This window comes from Fusarium musae, chromosome 5 (assembly GCF_019915245.1).
Source record: "Fusarium musae strain F31 chromosome 5, whole genome shotgun sequence".
Lineage (NCBI taxonomy): Eukaryota > Fungi > Ascomycota > Sordariomycetes > Hypocreales > Nectriaceae > Fusarium > Fusarium musae.
Genome location: NC_058391.1, coordinates 2991639 through 3011175, shown reverse-complemented (window position 1 = coordinate 3011175; position 19537 = coordinate 2991639). Strand labels below are relative to the sequence as shown.

Here is a 19537-nt window from a genome sequence, read left to right as displayed (position 1 = left end):
GGGCCACGATAGTTGTTAGCTCCTCTATTATATTGCAAGTGGGAATATGGATTGCGTATCTGCTCGCACGACGACGGCTAGATTTCTCTAGATCATGGTATATAGTACCGATGCGAGGCTTTTGCCTGCTCATGGCGGTCCTTGGGCTTGCAAGACAGCCTTCTTCGAGGGATACATCGCAAGCGACGATCAAGCCGCCACCGAGGTGGATGGATGTATTCAATCATAGTTCGGGTTTAATAATCTGTACCGGCATTGTTAGCATAGCTATAGCCAAGCTTTTGGAGTTGGTTGGGACTCTCTTAGCATTGGTGTTGCCTCGTGGTAGCTTGGAAGACGAACAGAGCGAGCAACCGGAGGTACAATCCATCTCGAGTGGAGATGATGTTGAGGAGCAGCATGAGAGCAGACCCCAGATCTTTGCGGGTCATCCCGGAGCATGGCTGGGACAGATAGGCGTTGCCCCGGATCGATTGGTTGTGCGGGGCCTCAAGTTGAACACGACCGTCAGTACAAGCATTGCGCTGACGGTGTTCAATCTTATCACTACTGTCTTTTACTATCTCGTGTACTTTGATGGAACTGGGACGGCAAACCCCAGTTGGACAAGTGTCCTGGGTTAGGGTTAGAACCTTTGCCTATTTTACAGCATGATCTGGGACTGTTAGTTTAGGGCCAAAGGGTATTACGATACGCAAATGGAGCAGTGGCAGTCTAGCTGCACCGCTGACATACACTTCTATCTCTAAAACAGCCATAAGTTACATAAAAACATGGCTAATCAAAACGAGAACAGTAAACATAAGAAAACCGCCCAGAACACCAAACTACAACCACCATTGACGGCGTTGTATATCCCCTACTCTTAACTGTGATATCCTGTCATCCTAGAGCGTGTATTCGCTACAACACGTCGCCGAACTCAGTAGTCGGAGGGCTCTCGTCGAGGTTCGTATCGGCCCGCAGGCGACCTGCGTGATCTGCTTGACGGTGATCTGTGTGATCTGCTCGAATGTCCTCTCCGCGGTCTATCTGAAGGCATTCTGCCAGATCCATCTCGAGATGCACTCGATTCGAGATCCATGAGTCTGACTGACTTAGATCGATGGTCGGCACGGCCATGGATGGCGGTAGCGTAGATACCGGGATGAATGACGGAGAGTAGAATGACTGAAATGGCGATCATACTAACCAGACTTAATGTTAGAAAGGGGCCAGTTGAAGTAAAGAGAAGGACTTGACATACCAGCCATCGAGGATCATGAACTCAACCTCTTGTCGCATCATGTGTCCACCAACGCCCCCAGCCAACTCAGGGATACTGAAGCTGTTAGTCAAGGATGTCTCGACAGGTGCATAGGATGATGCCGCTTACCGGTAGATACAACGGGTCAGAACGAGAAGAAATACAACCGTCAGAGAGATCAGAAAGATGTTGAGGTCCTTGGGCAGATATCGAAAGACACTTCCACGTTCTCGACGCATACGCAAAGCAAAGTCAGCGGCAAGAATGCCTGCAATAGCCATGACGACAGCCTGAAATGTCACCCCAAACACCATGATTACCCTTCCTACAGTTCCAAGAGAAGGATACTTCTCCGTCGTCGACGCCATGACACCACCAACACACTGGGAAAAGAACCCCAGCATATCAGCAGTGACGAACGGCCACGTCCAGAGCCTCGCTGGAAGCTTGGCATACTGCTCCCCAAAGTACTGCACCAAAGCCCGAAGCGTCATGTACAGTGCTGCAGCAAGGAACGATGGGCCGACCATGAGAAGCACGAATTGGATTGACGTAGCTGCACCATCCCATGGGTTCTTGGACATAAGAATTTGGCCGGCGTAGCCGCAACATTCGAGCAAACTGCCGATGAGGACGAGGATGGTGTAGCCTTTCCAGAGGCGCCAGTAGCGGATGAGAAAGTAGACTTGGACGAGGGTGCAGATACCGAAGACGACGCCGAAAAAGGCATTGCCGCCCATGTTGGGGACATAGCCGTAGATGGTGTCCTCGAGGGGACAGTCGGGAGATACTTTCTCACATCGTTCTCTCTGAGTGTTGTTCATCTTAATAGCCGGATGCTCGAAACAGGGTATGAAAGGTGGATTCAATGAATGGTAGGAGTCGAGGTTCGTCAGCTGTTGGATAGGATGTAATGCTGGCTTGTTATGAAGGTTTAGTCCTCAGACTGGAACAACACAGCTATTTTATCTTCGGCAGTCAATAGCGATCGGTATTGGAAATCCCGCTGACTACATCAATGTGGCAATGAAAGCAAGTAAACCGCGTCTCCCTGGAGGGCTGTGTCATTCAACCTTATATCAAAACATCAGACGGCGGTATCGGGATCCCGGATCGTCAATATTATGCTTAAACTTAGACATAAAGCCACTTGTGCAGGCAGGGCGTCCATTTTAGAGGTCCATGATTGGCTTGTTGGTCGAGCGCCAAGGGCCAGCCATTGGTCAGACGCTTTTTCGGGATTCCGAGAGCCTTAACTGAGGTGATGTCTACGCGTCCTCATTTTACGACAACAGGATTTGATTTGACATTTTGTGACTGAAATAATAGATGATTGATGCTGATTTGCATGCGCTGTCACTTGATCGGTTCCGGCGAAGGGCGCCGAAGTCAGTAAAGTTTATTCGTTGCAGTTGAGCGTTCGAGTGGCTTACAGGATGTTCACATCCCTGGGACAATCAAGAGAGGATCCAGAAAGAGCCACCAAAGATGTCAACAAGGAACGTAAAATAAATCCTATGTAAATAGAGGGAAGTGCATTGATTGATGATCTTATCCGCTGGTCTGGCTCTTTACCCAACATACGGAAAACGATTGCCTTGTAAGACAAAAGAGAGTGCCGCCTTCCGATTGACAGTACGAACGGAGTTTCCCGAGTAAGGCAAGTCTTGCTCTATCCAGTTACACAATGAATCACCAGTATGTGGAGTATCCTTACCAACTAGAAGCAATCGACGGCGTATATGGATGCTATTCTCATGCCGCTAAGATTAATCACTGAGGCCTCCCAAGTATATCAATCACAATCAATTATCATTTTTACAAGTAGGGGCATCTTTTAATTCTCGGTGAAGTAATTTGGATGAAAACAGAATATAAGTGATGTGCCACATGATAGCTGCAACATATATCTGCGCTAAATACAGAGGAGTATTAGACACAGAGCGAGATATCAGGCGATGCAGACACGCCTGAGCAAGATCACGACGCCGCAGATGTGCCCGTCGCTACTCAACACATCGTTCGGAAGAACAGGGTGCTGAACTGGTGGTATTGTGAGACCTGTGTTGCAGCGTACTATGCAGCGGAGGAAGATAATTATGGGTACCAAGGTCGGTAATGCTGTGATGCAATGGCGATACTGGTCTAGACCTTGGTAGTAACGTCGATCTCTCTGCTAGAAAAAGACGCATATGAATGCTGTAACACAAAGGGCTTTACTGATGCAGTGATCTTTGTTAGACTCAGAATCTGTCAAACAGCATACCTTATGTTGAGTGATATTCATGTGGATATAAACAGATACTCATTCACTGATCATGAGATTTGGAAACAATAATTTTCAGGCGTGAGCACTATCAACTGTTTGTTATTCACCGTATTTCTACAAGTATATAAACCTATAGTACTGGAGGTCCGAAGACCATTTCCTCTCAAATCAATCTTCATATACAATCTTCAATATCAAAGTAAAACAACAGAATTAACAGAAAGTACCAAACATTCAATAACACAATGTGTCATATCGTTAACGTCACTTTCCGTTGCTGCCGCTGTCGTTGCATCACCAGATCCAAGCAGGATTATGCAAAATGTGCAGAAAACCCCAACCCCAGTCTGCCCCTCTGCCCGCCACACAAATGCACGTCAAGTGATGTCAACCGGCCAGTCTTTTGGATGGAATGTGACGCGTGCTCTAGAGAATATCAAGCGTGGTATACGGCCCAGCAAGCTGGATACTACTATGAACCTAATCCGCCATTTGAGATGATCAACATTTGAAGCTGAATCATATGACTTCGGAAAATGAGAGTTAGTCACAGTCTCTCTTGGTGTATAAAATCTGGATAGCTAAGACAGATAGTCGTTTCTTTTTCTTTAAATAAACTGGCACCAACAGAACTTATCAAATTCCCAAAGTCCACATTATAACAAGACAGAAGAGTGTGAAGCTATTTTAAGAATGTGTGTCATTGTTAAATATACTTATGCGTGCTCTCGGTGTGGGAGAATCACTCTTGAAGAGGAGCGTCGCCATTGTTGTGCGCAGGCTATAGCACATGGGAGAGATTGTGACAGGGGCTATTGCGAGCAACGGAGCGTGAACTCGGTAACACCTTGGCAGCAGTGTAGATCCTGCATGGCCGAGTACAACGCATGGCTGGCCGCTCAGCGACAGGGACACTATTATCAGCCTAACCCACCATTCTACTAGTTGAGAGGTAGAATTCTAATCGCTCAGAATTCACTACTTGTTCACTTACTCGAGAAATCGTCATATGTGTTTTTGATAGTATTGTGTTTCACATTCATTAAAGAAGCGTCTCGTGAAACCTACTCAAGTGATGCGCAGACTTTGCCCTGTCGTGATTGAATGAAGCTTGAGACAAACGTATAAAACCTCTTGAGACCCTGCAGTACTCCGCCCGTAACCACCAGCAAACGCAGCAGAGAATTATTCCTTCTTCAAATTACAGACTAAGCATATTCTAGACCTCAAAATTGTCTCAAAGAAAATAAATTAATGATGTGCTACAGGACAGTCATATTCTACAAGTGTGAGCGCTGCGATAAAGATCTCGGTTCCGAAGTTGACATTACTAGATGCATGACAGCCCAGCAGCAAGGCGTCAGCAGCTGCAGCAATACCACCTCGATGGCGCCCGTCTGGAGAACAAAACCTTGGACCAGTTGCTCAGCATGTACAAGAGAGTTCGATCAATGGCAGGCAGATTTGAGACGGGGATGGCCGGTTCCTGACCCTTATCCTCCATTCCGGCGCTACTGACTTGATGTTCATAACAGGGTATAGATCCTTCTACAGTAATAAGGCTCTTGCTTAAGCTCTTTCACTTAGATCTCACTTTGAACATACCAGTTATTCAGTGAATAAATAAATAATTATAGACCCAGAGATGTTGCGTGAGCTGCTGCATCCTTGGTAGCGCTGGCAACTACAGTAAATGATCAAGTGCTCCTTTTTTTTTTTCAATGATGCAGTGTTGGAAGCAGATTTAGTGATCAGTAATTTATAGCAGTAGCTGAGACATGAATTGCATATTGCACATCTTCACCACTACTCAGTGGAGTCATCTCAGTGGCATCACATATCATTACCCTAACAAATCGATCACTCCAGAACGGCAAATAGCTCAATGATATCAACACTTACTAATCACTGATCTTCTAAGTATATATAAGTCTTATCAGCATTATTGAGAAACTCTTTTCTCATTTAGAACAAGGAAGAATCCCCGTTCACTTAGATCCATCAGGACGCTACATCTGATCTCGATTCTCATCAAACTAAAGAATCCCTCCAATCTCAAGGATCAAGCCCCGATATGTGCCGAGTCAAAGACACCCTCCACCTTTGCGAACGCTGCAGATGTCAGCTGACCTCTAATATCCAAGTCAGGCGATGTCCTAAAGCCAGGGAGAGAGGTATTCATGTTTGCCCAGATGCGAGGTGGACAACGCCTTGGGAGATTTTGGAGCCGTATGAAAAGTGCGAAACATGCCGTGCGGACTTCTTTCTCTGGAAGTTGCGTGTTGATGAGGGTGATGACGTTCCAAGACCTGATCCACCTTTCCCTGGGTATGAGGACTACGGGAAGTGAGATCCTAGATAGCCTGGAAGAAGAGCCAGCTTTGATGTAATAGTCTTCAATTTACCAGAAATACCCTAATAATAGCACACAATTCTCATACAGCATCGCTGGTTAATCGATGGGTACCCATGAGGATGTTGATTCACAGGTCTAAATCGAATTGTTCTGTTGTCTGTATTGTGTAACACGGGTTAATATTGCTCAGTAAGTTAATCACATATTGAAATTATGCAATATGGCGCGTCTAGCTAATCCGTTATGTTACACTTTTGATACAATATTGATTTCATCAGCGCTACTGTGAAACTTGAGTTACAAATATAAAGAAAGGTAGCGCTTGCTGTATTCAGTGAAACACAAACTCTTCCACGATGCACATTTCTCACCGCGGATCACTGATGATCTCCGAGTATATCTACTCCGTCAGTCTCAAGCCTGGAACGCTGTCTCTGTTTCGCCAACACTTCCATCACGACCAATATCACTTCAAATAAATATAACATCGCTAAACATATCAACGCGCCGATATGTGTGTCTGTGTCACCACTTATTTCCGGTGCTTACGGTGTGCCCAGGTGATACGTAGCGAGTACGGCACTCAGAGATGCGCGAGAGCAGCTGCAGAGGGCAAATGGCGTTGTAGTCTGGAGGATTGCAACGACGGGACAGTAAATAGGCTTTTAAGATGGCAGGAATGTGCTACGTGTGAGAGGGAGTACGATCGGTGGCAGGCAGCTGTGAGGGCGGGAAGACCCTACTATCCTCGCCCACCTTTTGCCTAGAGTAGCAAGTCTAGGATGGGCTATATTTGGGATTGGGCTGTCAGCCCCGGGGAGTAGCCTAAGTCTCTCATGGTAGAGGTCAGACATATCTTCCATCGTCTTGAGGTAATGTTAGCTAAGTGGCAGCTGATCTAATGGGAAGCTTCTCCTATATTGCTGATTCGAAAGATATAAGATGTGTTTTTTTACCCGTGACGAGGCTCTTTCGCTGCATAAAGCCAGCATAGAACGCCCCAAGGTTTGAGAGCGAGAGAAATGTACGGCCGTTGTCTGCAGCTAGAGCCCGAACCTCAAATCCAACGAGTCACTTCTGGCATTTATGTCATCGCCTCCGTGTGTATAAACTCCCTGAACAGTAGTACAGTAGATATTCTGAGCAGGTACGCACATAGTATTCACCGTTTTAGAACATGTTATTCTAGCAAAGATCCGAAGGTTCATATATCACCTGTCTATCGTCGTGATTCTGTAAAGTCTGACTTCATATAAGCTACCGCCTATCACGTTTGAGATATCTGGTAATGTACCTGAACCAGGCATTAATAGCTTACTTACATCGGTCAGCTATGTTGGGACCTATATCATACGGAAGATCCCAGAGGCTGTGAAGGTAAGACGTCGCGTCTGATGCGCTGTTAACAAGCCATGGCCTTTGGAACATAAGATTCGCTACACTTTAGTCCCAAAGTATGTGAAATCGACACATTCTCCTTATGAATCACTGACCTTTCCCAAGTATATAAGCCCGCCATCCTAGCCTCAAGAAGATCTCTCCCTCCTACACCAACACCAGAACCACACTCCACCGAGATTCTACACCACTATACGGCTAACAACCTCATTTTAAAATTACTCATATACTGCAAGCTCACCATGTGTTGGCTAACAAACATCACCTACCGCTGCAGACGGTGCCACATGTCGACAGGCGTCGACCTTGAAATCCGTCGATGTGAGAAGGCTCGCAGGACTAACAAGGAACGTTGTGATTTGAGCAATTGCTCCGAAGTCGATCAGGATAGGAGTTCCACGTTTGATCATTGCGCAACATGTGTGGCTCAATACAATGCCTGGATTGCTTCGGGCAGATCATATACACCAGACCCTCCTTTCTTTTAGCGCCCTGGAGGTTCGGCGGCACGCAACGACCTGACTGGAATACGTTTGATGGACTAGACGCGTAGCACTTATTGAAAGAATGCCATGATGATGAGAGTTGGTATCAAATAGCTGAAATAAAGACCTTAGTATTTAGCGTTTGAGAACTGTGACATCTAGAGAGGCTTTGAAAGGTAACCCCGAGGGAGTGATTCTGAGGAAATTAAATGCGAACACCTGACTATCATAAGACTCAATCTCGTTATGGTTAGTTCGCTAGCTGAAACTAGTCAATCAAGGGAGATGTGATGACTTCGCTTCGTGTCTTCACTATAGACCCATCACTACGGAATGCCGTAAGAACTGATGTAAATTATGGGGAGTCTCGTACTAGAAGATCTTCTTCATTTATCTGCCATTTAAATTTGCTTCTACTTCCGAGGCTGAGTGTATCTTTACAGTGCTTCCGGCCAAGCAAGGCAATGATGCAGAATTCCATGCTGTGAGTGAAGTCAACTTAGCTGTAGTAATACTGTCTGATGTCCATTCACTGAGTCAAGATTTTATTTCTCCTCCTACATAATAATTCACCGCAGCGCTCTTCAATAGCCATCAGGTCCTTTGATCGAATTTCGGTCATTATCTATGTCATATTCTATTGCGTGTGGCGCCTCACAAAAAGGTGACTATAAAATCCAGCGCTCAGTATCAACTTACCCCTCTAACCATATTCTTCCAGAGTAGAGACTTCATATCCACCAAAGAAGATATTGTGTTCAAGAACGTTGCCTACGCCAGTGATAACATGTGTATCCGCGAGATAATATACTGTCCTGCCTGCGAGCATACCGAGACTTTGAAGTGGATATACTGCCCATCATATTTAGGACTCACTAGTTTAACGACGTTCCATTCTCCGTCATTGGTGATCAACGGGGAAATAAAGACTACCGTAGGCGACAGCTTTACTCCTGAGACTTGCCCGAATCCAGAATGCCCTTGCAAGAAAGAAGCCGGGGAGGAGGACACAAAGGAATTAGAGGAGAAAGTGATAGAGAAACAGCCTGAAGGTGACAAGGAGAATGAGAAGTAACATGGGAACGAGCCTAAGACCTAATTCATTGGATCAGTAGATGGTAGCACCTAGTTGATTATTGATTAGCACGATGTAAAGCTTAGCTCACGCCTTCTGGATGACTTAGTATTAGACCACTGATCCTCTCTTTATGTGCTGATTTGAACAGGCTTTTCTAGTTTATATCTGTTCAGAGCCACTTGCAATTTAATGTTGGGCAAGTCTTTGTATAAATTCAGGTCTTTATTCTCCACAATTGAGCTAAATCCCGCCTTTTCTTAATATCTACATAATTTCTATACTGGTCAGGAGAACCCCGAGGTGAACAACACCATGTGTATAAAGGATGTCAACTGTTGCACCGCTTGTGGCCATACACAATTTCTTAGGTGGGACTATTGCCAGCCTTATATACGCGGCGTCGATAACCAAGAAAGAATAAGCATTGTCAGGGGAGGCGCGCCTTCTTACGAATGGCATCTCAAGCCAGGAGTACCAGAATGGAGTGTATACGTATTAGTGGTTCTAACAGCTGAAACATGTCCTAACCTAACATGCCCAAGCAAGAGGAAGGGAGAGGAAAAGGAGAAGAAAAAGGGATCGAAGTAGAGACTTTACATCGCAGAACATTATGTTTAAGGTGAGTCCAGCAGGCACACTTGGTAATGGAAGTGTAACATATTTCGGTACCAGTTTATCCTCAGGACATCAGAGCATAGAGCTCTGTCACACACTGGTTATAGCTGATGACTTTTGGGCAGTGGAGCCCCATAAATGTTGATGGAACGGACCTACGGGGTTCATTTTGCCTTGGGAGCGGAATTCCATATGTAAATAAAAGACCTTGTCCGGCGGAGCTAATGAAACCACAACGCAGAGGATATGATTGATACGTTGTTACTGTTCCGCGACTACATCCTCTTCCAGTTGGTCACGTAGACCCTTGTATTCCGTGACAAGAATGAAGTTCTTGCCATTCAACATCGGGTACTGGCTAGACTGGCAATCCGTCGCCTTTAAGCTTATCTCTCATGGCATCATGGTGATATATGCTGACAGACTTCAACGGTGAAAGGTTCTATATGCGGTACATTCCAATCTATCTCTGCAAAAAGAATTCTCAATCAGAGCTGGGCCATAAGTTGAGGTTAGAAAGAAATCGACACGGTTCATGACCTTTGTCAGGGTGCTATACTAGTGATGAGAGTAAATTGATGGAATGCCACGGCTTATCTATGAGCACAAAACATTTAACCCGTGTTGAAGCCATACTGGGAAAGAGTTTATCGGCTATGAAAGGATGTCTAACTTGACTGGGGAGATGGCTGTCCATGTCCAAGATAAAGGCATGTTGAATGTCGTCATTGCTTATGCTTCTGCTTATGCCCGCGCCCTTAGTCTACCATGCCCAGAAAGTGCGCCATTCATGTGATATACTTCGACGTCAATTCTCTTCTGCATCAATTTCGTTTTACCGGCAGGATACACGTGACTCAGAGTAACGCACCCCTCTTTTCTTTGTGTATTTCTGACTTTCAATCACAATGTCAACTTCTTAATCGTATTTTCTTTTTATCCTCACTTCTCTATGCTGATCTAATCTCCCAACCGCAAGTGTCAGCTCCAAACAACACATCTTGCCCACAACTCTCTTTTCATACATCATTGTCAAGATGGACACCAAGCACAATTCCAGCGTATCAGGTGGCACATCTACCTGGGAAGAGATCTTCAATTCGGCGGAAGCAGATATTCAGCAAGCTTGCTTCATCTCTGGCACCCCAGGCCTTGCGATTGGAGTATTAGACCACGATGGGAAGGTATTCGACAAATATATCGGTTCCCGTGATGTGAATCGAGGGCTTAGACCGGATGCCGATACTGTTTTCAATATTGGGTCCATGTGCAAAGGGTTCACGGCACTAGCCACTGCTTGTCTCGTCACAGATGGGGCAATTCACTGGGATGACCGTGTTGACACTTTTCTCGATGGACTTCGTCACACCCATGTTGGCAATTCAACGATTCGGGACTTACTATGTCATCGGACGGGTCTTTGTAGGTCTGATGCACTCTTCATTGGATCAAACAATGCCCTACTTCTTTCCAAAGCCCAAGGCACCGCCCTACTTGCGTCACTCAATATAAGCCGCCCACCACGCCAAGAGTTCATCTACAACAACTTTGGTTATCATGCGGTGGGATGTATCATCGAGAAAGTGTCAGGTGTGAGCTATGGCGAGTTTCTCGCCAACCGTATCCTCAAGCCTTTGAACATGACCAGGACATTCACGGAGCAACCGTCAAACATGGATCAAAACATCTCCCGAGCTTATCTTGCCTACCATGATTTGGAGCTACGCGAGGTTTCAACTCCTAACATCTCAAGCGATACCGTTGCATTTTCTGCCGGCGGCATTCGAAGTTGCATGCGCGATCTCCTTGTATTTTATGGTTCTCTTCTACAAGCAATTGCTACATCAACCAAGATTGTGGCGCTCAACGTCAATGTTGAAGAACTCCGTACTATTTTCGATGCTGCTATTCCTCTTAAGGTCACGATGGTTCTGCGCGAGAAGTCCTACGGTATGGGCTGGGGACGCACGCAGCTCCCAAACCAAGTCAGTGAGATCACTGGCAACTCTGGATTGTTAGACACGTATCCCACGATTGGAAGCATGGCAAACGGGCCTTTGTTACTCCATCACGCTGGCAACAACATTGGCTGCTCTTCGACGGTGTACTTAATGCCCGAGTTAGATACAGGGATCGTTGTTCTTGGTAATTCTTTGGGCCATTGCGATGCTACGGACTGGACCGCTCAGATCCTGACTCAAGCATTCCTTTCAGGGAAAGTCGATAGGGGATTGAGCCGGTTCTTTACTGCTGCAGCTCTGCAAGGGCGATCTGCCATGAAACGTGTACAGACAGTTTTGGACACAGAAAGACGGTCCACTGAACCTCCTGGTCCCTTGACGAAATACCGGGGATGTTTCTGGCATAGGTCTGGTCAATTTTGTGTCAGTATCCGGCTTGAAAACCATGGCGATCTCATCATGTCACTTCAGAATCGGGATGACGAGAGATACAGCCTTCGTCACTACGAACAGCACACCTTTGTATTTAATGAGAGCTTTGATCGCATCATCGAGCGGGGTCAGTGGTGCAGGCCATACTGGTTTTACAAAATCCAATTTATTTCGGAGGATCAAGAGATTGTTGCTATTCGTTGGAGGATTGATGATACACAGGAAGATGGAGAACTGTTCCGCAAAGCTATGTAGTTCCAATCCCAGTCATTAATTGCGTTTCTCATTTTATCTGTTATAATATACAACAAGATTGTCAAACTCTTTATCAACCCACTTCTCAACTTTACGAGGCCTTAACAGCTCGGTTCCAATACAAATTGCTTTGTCCCTCAATTTCCTAGCCTCAAATACATCATGCATGCCTTCCTTTGCGCTGCTCCAGTACCAGGCAGTCCTTGCTAGCTCTGCCTTTGTCTTGGCTGATGGAATCTCTAGGATATCATGGGCTTTCTCAAACGCATCGCTTGCTTCATGAAATGATTGCCCCTCCAAATATAGTTCACCAAGCTTATGATAAGACATTGCAGTAAAGTAATGATCGCCAAGCAGGTCTTCTCTGATCTGAAGGGCCTTGGCGTGAGTCTCTATCGCGCGCGGATCCTTCTGAAGTTGTAAACAATTTCCAACAGCGTAGAGATTCCACGCCCCATAAACGCTTTGTTCCTGGCGTAATCCGTTACCGTGAGGGTCTCCCTCAAACAAATGTAGACGGAGCGCTTCATCGGGAATTCCCTTCATCTCGTAGATACGGCCCATGTTGTGGTGAACATGAAATAGAGTGTCTCGACGTTTGCCTTTATCTTCAATTTTCGTTACAATGTCCAAAGCTTTCTCACAGAGGCTGATACCTTGATCAAAATCACCCCGAGCCGTGAATGCTTGTGCGAGATCAGAGTAGGTAACACCAAGAACTGGGTCGTTTGGGTCTCGAGACTTTTGGTAGTGATCCACAACATCTTGCAAGATATTGATAGCCTCGTCACAGCGGAAGACAGAGCTCTCTAGTATGATTCCAGCTAGGCTTCGCTGAACAAACTGCGCCTGTTCCCAATTCTGGAGTCCATGTGCTTTACAGGCTTGTTTGGCGGCGATAAACATGCTTTCTGCATCGTCGAAAGAACGTCGCTCAAGCAAATATCGCCCGCATGCACACATAACAGGTATGAAGTCGCTTGGGATATCTAGATCAGCGGCATTACACCTGGAAAGGACAGCCTGAACTTGAGGAAGCAGCATATGACATTCCATCCAAAGGTTCGACAGGCGAAACTCACTGTCACTGACAGAGGGAAACACTGATGCAAGCATCGCTGTGGCGTGAGCGAGAGCTTCCAATTTCTCCATTTTTGAGCAGTGACAGAAAACTGTCTGGAGGATTAGTCTATGGGTAGTAAGACCGTCTTTCTGTGCCTTTGTACTTTTGCCAGTACCATACCCATGAATTTGGACTGTTGCCTTTGAGCACAAACCATTCTTGAGGAGCTCGCGAGATACACCTCGGTATGCTGTTATCTCTGATAGATATCTGATATCATCATGGCTTCCCGATCCCTTGCGAAGAAGCTCCACTGGAACAATGTCAGGGTCGAAAAAGGTCATGATTCGTAGTAGTTGGATGCTCCTAGCCCCAATGGTCTGTAAAGAAATGTTCCATACAGTTGCCAGTGTGTGTGTGTAGTCATAGCTAGTTACCTCTGGATCCAAATGTGCGAATGGCTCTGACCCATGGCGATTCTCTTCGCACAATTCGATAAAGTGGGCCAGAGTGCAATCTTCTTCGATAATGATTCCGGCTGCAGCTCTGATTGCCAAGGGTAAATAACCTAATGATACAGTCGGTTAGAACGATATTGTTAAGTGGAAGCCAGGCTGATATTCACCGAGCTCTAGAATAAGAGTTTCAGCAAAGGATTCGTTCTCTTCATCCCGAAGCACACTAGACTCAACGGCGGTGAAAAACATGTCTTTTGCGTCTGACGGACTCATGCTGTCCACTCTTTCTCCCTTTAGCGTTCGAAGAAGAATAGCTGGGTCTCGGCTGGTCACAAGGATGGAACCTTTCTTTGCAGCCGGCCAATAGTTCTTGAGAAGTTTAATGTCATCGGCATTGTCGAATACAATTAACCATGTCGCATCAGAATCTCTGAGCCATGAGAGGAATGTCTTCACAGCTTTGTCTTGCTCGACTCCTGGCTCAACAAGCCCGAGCTCTTCGGCTGCGTCCAAGAGACTTTGATTGATCTTCCCAGGTGATTCTGTCGAAATCCAGAAGATAGCATCGAAAACATTAGCTCGGTTGTATGCAAAGTGAAGCGCCAGCTGAGTTTTTCCAACCCCGCCAAGCCCATAAAGTGCATATGATCGAAGCTCATTTGGGCATGGCTCCAGGCTCTCTCTCATTCTATCAAGTACATCTGCTCTGCCTCGAAAACTTCGATTTTCAGGAAAAGGCAGTATATGACAAGGAAGTCTTGCTTTTGGCTTGATATACACGCTATCCATGAACAGATGAAGTTTCTCCTTAATTTGTTGATTTTGTTTAATGGATACAGCGACAGCTTCAGCTTCGACCTCTGACTTGCTGTTCTCCAGTATGCTTATCAGGTTATAAATAGTTGATGGCTCTGGGGGTCCAGCAACGAGATATCTCTCTATGAAACCATGTCAATTTTCGATATTGATGAGGAGGGAGCGGTCATCTTACTTTGTGAACATTTGCTGATGTACTTTTCGATTTCGAGAAACAGACTGAGCACTCCCTGGTAGTAGTGGAGCACAGAATCATTCAGCCCATCATGTGGTGCTGAGAGCTCGTAACCGATGAGGCGAGGCAAACTGCGAGCAAGTCGTACTAACACGTCTTCCAATGTCCTGCGGACATCTTCCGAGTCCTGTGACCTCTACATTGGGCCGGAACGTTAGCGTTCACACTGGATATCTTGGCGGTCCTGTACCACCCACATTATACAGCATTTCAATGGAACACCACGCAACTGAAGTGAATTCGGGGACGGTACTGGAAACGAGCATAATTCCAGACCATAGTCTTTCGAGGCTTTTTGATATGTTGTCTTGCGAATTCGCATTCCTCCTCCGTTTAACTCTTTGGATGAATTTCGTTGGGTCAAAGAAACCGTTTCTGACTGTCTGAGCGTCGACAGGATCAAGCTGAGTTACGTACTCGTCGACAGCTTGTTTCCATAGCCTGGACTGTGGAAATGGCTTCTGCACAGACATGGTGCCGAGCGTGATAACTTCGGCAGCCGGTGAAGATTGGGTAAAAGAAGCGCAATGTAGCACAATGAGTACAGAGGACGAGAGAGAACAGTTGGCAAGAAAGCAAGGAAGACGCACATGCGCAGCCGGTAGCCCCAGCCAACCTAACCCATGGCGGAGTACGTAGCGTGTTACAAGCTTAACAAGGTTGTGCAAGGCCAATGATAATAGGGCAGGGCAACTTCGAGCCATTTTCCAGTCCTAGCAAGTCAAGTTGGTAGGACTATCCATAGTATGGATGTAATTGATACGTCAAATTACCCAAGGACTCCGCCAGCTAATTTCCCGTGTGGAAGCTATCATTTTGTGGCTTGTCACAATTCGAGTTGTCACTTTTGTCCAGCCCGTGAGCAACATTAAGACGAGCAGTCACTAGCACACGGCATTAAAGGCAACAACGATACGAAAGTCGGGCTTGGCTTCTGATCATCTGTATCTTTCGGTAGAGATCTTATTGGCTGTAATACAATGTCGTGCAACCACAACTGGACTTATAGGCAGCATGCTCGTAAGTATTGCTTTTTCACAGTCAGCTCGCCACTATTTACGGGAGACATAAACGCAATGATCCGCGTACGCCTTGTTTATTGGAATTGAAAATAAATCACTTGGCTTGGTGTAGAGCTAGACTGACAGTGGATGCTGTTCGAGATTCGTGTTCTTTCTTTTAACTCCCCTTCAACTCTTTCGTCTTCTGGACACTCTGTGTTGTCTGGTTCCTTTGACACCCACCAATCACACATATGCCGGTCTTCACACAAGTCAGACTTGGTTCCTTCATAAAGCCTGGATACACAAATAGCTGTTTCCAATGCAGCCAACTTGTGGAACAGAGGGTGATTCTGACCTTCTGGGCCTTGGGGTCAGACTTGGGTCATATCTGCAATGGCTCGCTCTAATACTAGCTAGTGTGTTTGACCCCCAACAAGTGGTAAGATACACATAATACGTACTCCAGAAGAGGAGCTGACTTGTGGCACATTAGGTTGGAATAGTCAAGTCAATCTACATGTTCCAATTCGCATTCCTCCTTGCAATGATATGGACACTGTCTGCGGGCCTCGATGAGTCTTACGATATTCACGTGTTTATTGTAACAGTATTTGGCGCTGGCGGCGGCTTATCGAGAGCCATTATGTTCAACACTGATCAAGATTCAAGACTCACACGAGGATTGGGCAGCTCTCTCTTGGTGGCTTTCTCTTCTTGCAGTCTATTCTTTTGGGCATCGGGCCTCAATGAGATGGTGAGCTTCTTGTCGGGACCCCTCCTTCTGTACCCCCATTAATCCAAACTACCTTACACAGAATCAAGCACCGTGCAGTCGAATCTTTATGTTTGCTCAGGTTGACCTGCATGGGCCAGTAAGGTATTTCGGTCTCGTAGCTTCTGCCTTGGCCGTGGTTGTATCCGTTAGCAGCCTGGTGCAATTGTGCTTCGGACTGCTTTCAAACTGGAACAATCGATCGACATGGTTGCTGGATTGTCCTTCCAATAGCAATCTGCCGCGTGCTTGGCGATCTGTCGTCTTTCGGCTTCTTGTCTCGGTCGCACAAACCCTCACTTTCGTTTCACTGGTATTAGCCGTTGAACTTGCTGTGGCCTGGAACAATATTACGGGAGTCAATGACGTTAAACAGACAGGGCAACTGATTCCATTGATAGTGGGCGCTGAGGCATTCCTCCAGGTGGTTTGGACTTGCTACTCCAGACGAAAACCAAACCCTATTAGTAGCTCCAGCTATGCTTTAGGGAACTTCCAGACGACAACCCATCCAGTAGCTCTCTAAATGCCTCTATCATCACGCTGTCCACCCTATCCACCAGACTTTGGCACCGAAGGTCTGCGGCCATATGTTTTTCGTCTCGCGATGCCTGCAAAATATGAATGATACCAGATCCATGAGCAGCAACAAAGACAAATAGTGCCTCTGCTTCCGATATCTGATATGTTTCTGCAAACCAGCCGATGAGGTTGAATGAGAGAAGCGCTGGGTTGGAGGTCAACACGCCATATGCCTGATATACCAGGCCGTTATGGCGACAAAAACTGATTATGTCTTTATCATAAGATGATGGTGCTCGGAAACTGTTTTGTATAATTGAGGGCTTAATTATCGCGTTCTGGTAGACCTTTTGTAGAGTAGGTAAAGTTGTATTGCATATACCAAGCACCTTCAAGTCTGGGTCCATCTTCATGAGATCTTCCATGGCATTCCAGTACTTCATTGTAATATCCTGGCTTGGAAACGGGGCGTGAAGTAAAAGAGCATTAATAGTGCACCCGGAAGACGAAAATATCCTTTTGCTCCTTTCGAATGACTTCTGGACTTGTTGCTGAGGCGTGTCTTCCACTGTGAAAGGCATCGACTCAACAGTCTGATATCTATCAGTAGGGCTGATTTTTGTTTGTATAAAAAGGTGTTCGGCTGAGGTTATCGAAGGATGGCAGAGCCCCGTCTCTATACCGCTCGCCGTCAGCTCTTCTCTATACGCTGGTGTTGGTCCGGTATCGATTGCTGTATATCCCTGCCTTATAGCTCTGCAGGTCAGTTTGTCTTGTTCATCACAGTCGGAGCCCGTGCCGTAGATGAAGAGCGGGAGGGTTTTTAGATGAGGGCCACGGGGGTCCATCTTTGATGCTTGTCACTTGCAACAGTTTGCGAAGGTTGTGAGAGCACGGATTGCATGGATTGCAAGCTCTGCTAAGAACTTGTTTTCTTGAGATGAATACAGGTGCAAATGATTTGTAGCACAACCGGATACGCCAGGCCATACACTAGAGGCTTCATGTAGTGTTCTAGCCTGTAGTACCTATACTACCGGACGCAACTCAACCCCGTTGAGGTATTTAAAGACAACATATCTGCCACTCCTTCATTCATCAAAGTATAACACTTCTACTCAATCTTTCTATTCTTCACCCCCATTGACTCTAGCATTACCTCGTCAGGTTTTTGCAATGACTACTCTGACGGTAGGTATACATCCCTTGTTATCTCAACCTCTGACATCTTTGCAGCAATCATGCACCAAGGAGCTGTTTCCAGCTGTAGGTTCTTACCTCAACGGTCTTTTTTAAAGCTGACACGCCCTCAAAGCACTACACCGAAACTGTCGCGGCCCCGGACGGTCTGGAGCAGCCTTGGAAAGCCAGATTGATTGCGGAGTATGAAAAGGCTGGTAAAGGTTGTGCCGATAAGCCATGGGTCAACTGGGTGCCAAGCAAAGAGGCGCCATTACACAAACCGTGGATGGCTTGGCGTGGTATCAACGTGGGCGACGGTACCTCGACCACTACCCAGCTTGTAACTTAAGGGTTTGTGTCAGCTGAGTTATACTCATTAAGCCATAGGTGGACAACTAGTTACAGACTGTATTTCTTTACTGGTAGGAAAATAGGAAGACTGTCATGATTGGTTCTGAGGTCGCCTACTTCGGTCATTAATACATCTGAGTATCATGTGTCTTAAGTCACTGGCTGGCCACCAGCCAACTCATCGCTGTAAAGACAAGTAAAGGCGCGCTCAGAACATCCACCCAGAACTCGATTAAAGTATCCAACAGCGTATCAGCTATTCAAGCCAGTAGTCGGACGGATATTAGCAAAAGGTTTCTAAAGAAGGACAGCACTTAGACATTTCTAGCTCTTCCCAGATTACTTGGTGTCAATCATTGACTCATAGATGCGAATTTCATAGTTGCTTGAATTGTAATAAGAACACATGTACCCAAATGGAGTACCGTTGAAGAAACAGTGTCACAGATCGATTGTTCTAAGCAGAAAACCTTGCGAATACTATCCATCCAGCGAATTACATGTAGACTAATATCGCGCGCACCTCAATGCTGTCCCTGCGACCTTTATGGATGTCGTCCCGACCCACGTCGATCGCCATATGGGGGCAGCCTGCAGGTCTAATTAGCAAACATTTTCATTACTCAGGTCATCCAACGAAAGTCTGCAAGTTCCGCAAAGGTCTGTGGGCTCACCTGCCAGGTCCGGGGCATCGCTATCGTAAATTTGCATAACTAAGACCTCCTCATTTGTCTGATTGCTAAGGTAGAACCATTTGTGTGCCTTGTTGTACCCGACATGGTACAGTTCGGAAGCGTAGTGTGGGAACACGGTATCAACCGGGTAGCAGTCGTCACGAGAAACAGTTGACGTGTCACAGACGGTAATAGGCCATTGGGTTACACAAATGGTGAGGGGCTTCCAGGCTCTGTAACGACGGCCACATCAGTAGGTTTCAGCGAGGAACGCAAAGCTCACAAGTACTAACGTTATCAACTGAATGCGTCGCGGTTTTATGCCTGTCAGACCACGTTTGTCCAAGGCTACCTGTAGCCGCCAT

General features: G+C 46.2%; 3 protein-coding genes across 3 annotated transcripts; 1 reads left to right on the top strand and 2 right to left on the bottom strand.

The window, feature by feature from the left end:
* Positions 1 to 903: 903 nt before the first annotated feature.
* Positions 904 to 2070, bottom strand: J7337_007352 (uncharacterized protein; the record flags this gene model as incomplete). The annotated part of the gene is made up of 3 exons (XM_044825004.1): positions 904 to 1092; positions 1243 to 1321; positions 1376 to 2070. The coding sequence occupies 3 exons, from the start codon at positions 2068 to 2070 to the stop codon at positions 904 to 906; spliced, it is 963 nt and encodes a 320-aa protein (XP_044680661.1).
* An 8414-nt stretch (positions 2071 to 10484) lies between these two features.
* Positions 10485 to 12095, top strand: J7337_007351 (uncharacterized protein; the record flags this gene model as incomplete). The annotated part of the gene is made up of 1 exon (XM_044825003.1): positions 10485 to 12095. The coding sequence occupies one exon, from the start codon at positions 10485 to 10487 to the stop codon at positions 12093 to 12095; it is 1611 nt and encodes a 536-aa protein (XP_044680660.1).
* Positions 12096 to 12128: 33 nt separating this feature from the next.
* Positions 12129 to 13247, bottom strand: J7337_007350 (uncharacterized protein; the record flags this gene model as incomplete). Its single annotated transcript, XM_044825002.1, has 1 exon — positions 12129 to 13247. One exon carries the CDS (start codon positions 13245 to 13247, stop codon positions 12129 to 12131), a length of 1119 nt encoding a protein of 372 aa, XP_044680659.1.
* Positions 13248 to 19537: the final 6290 nt, after the last annotated feature.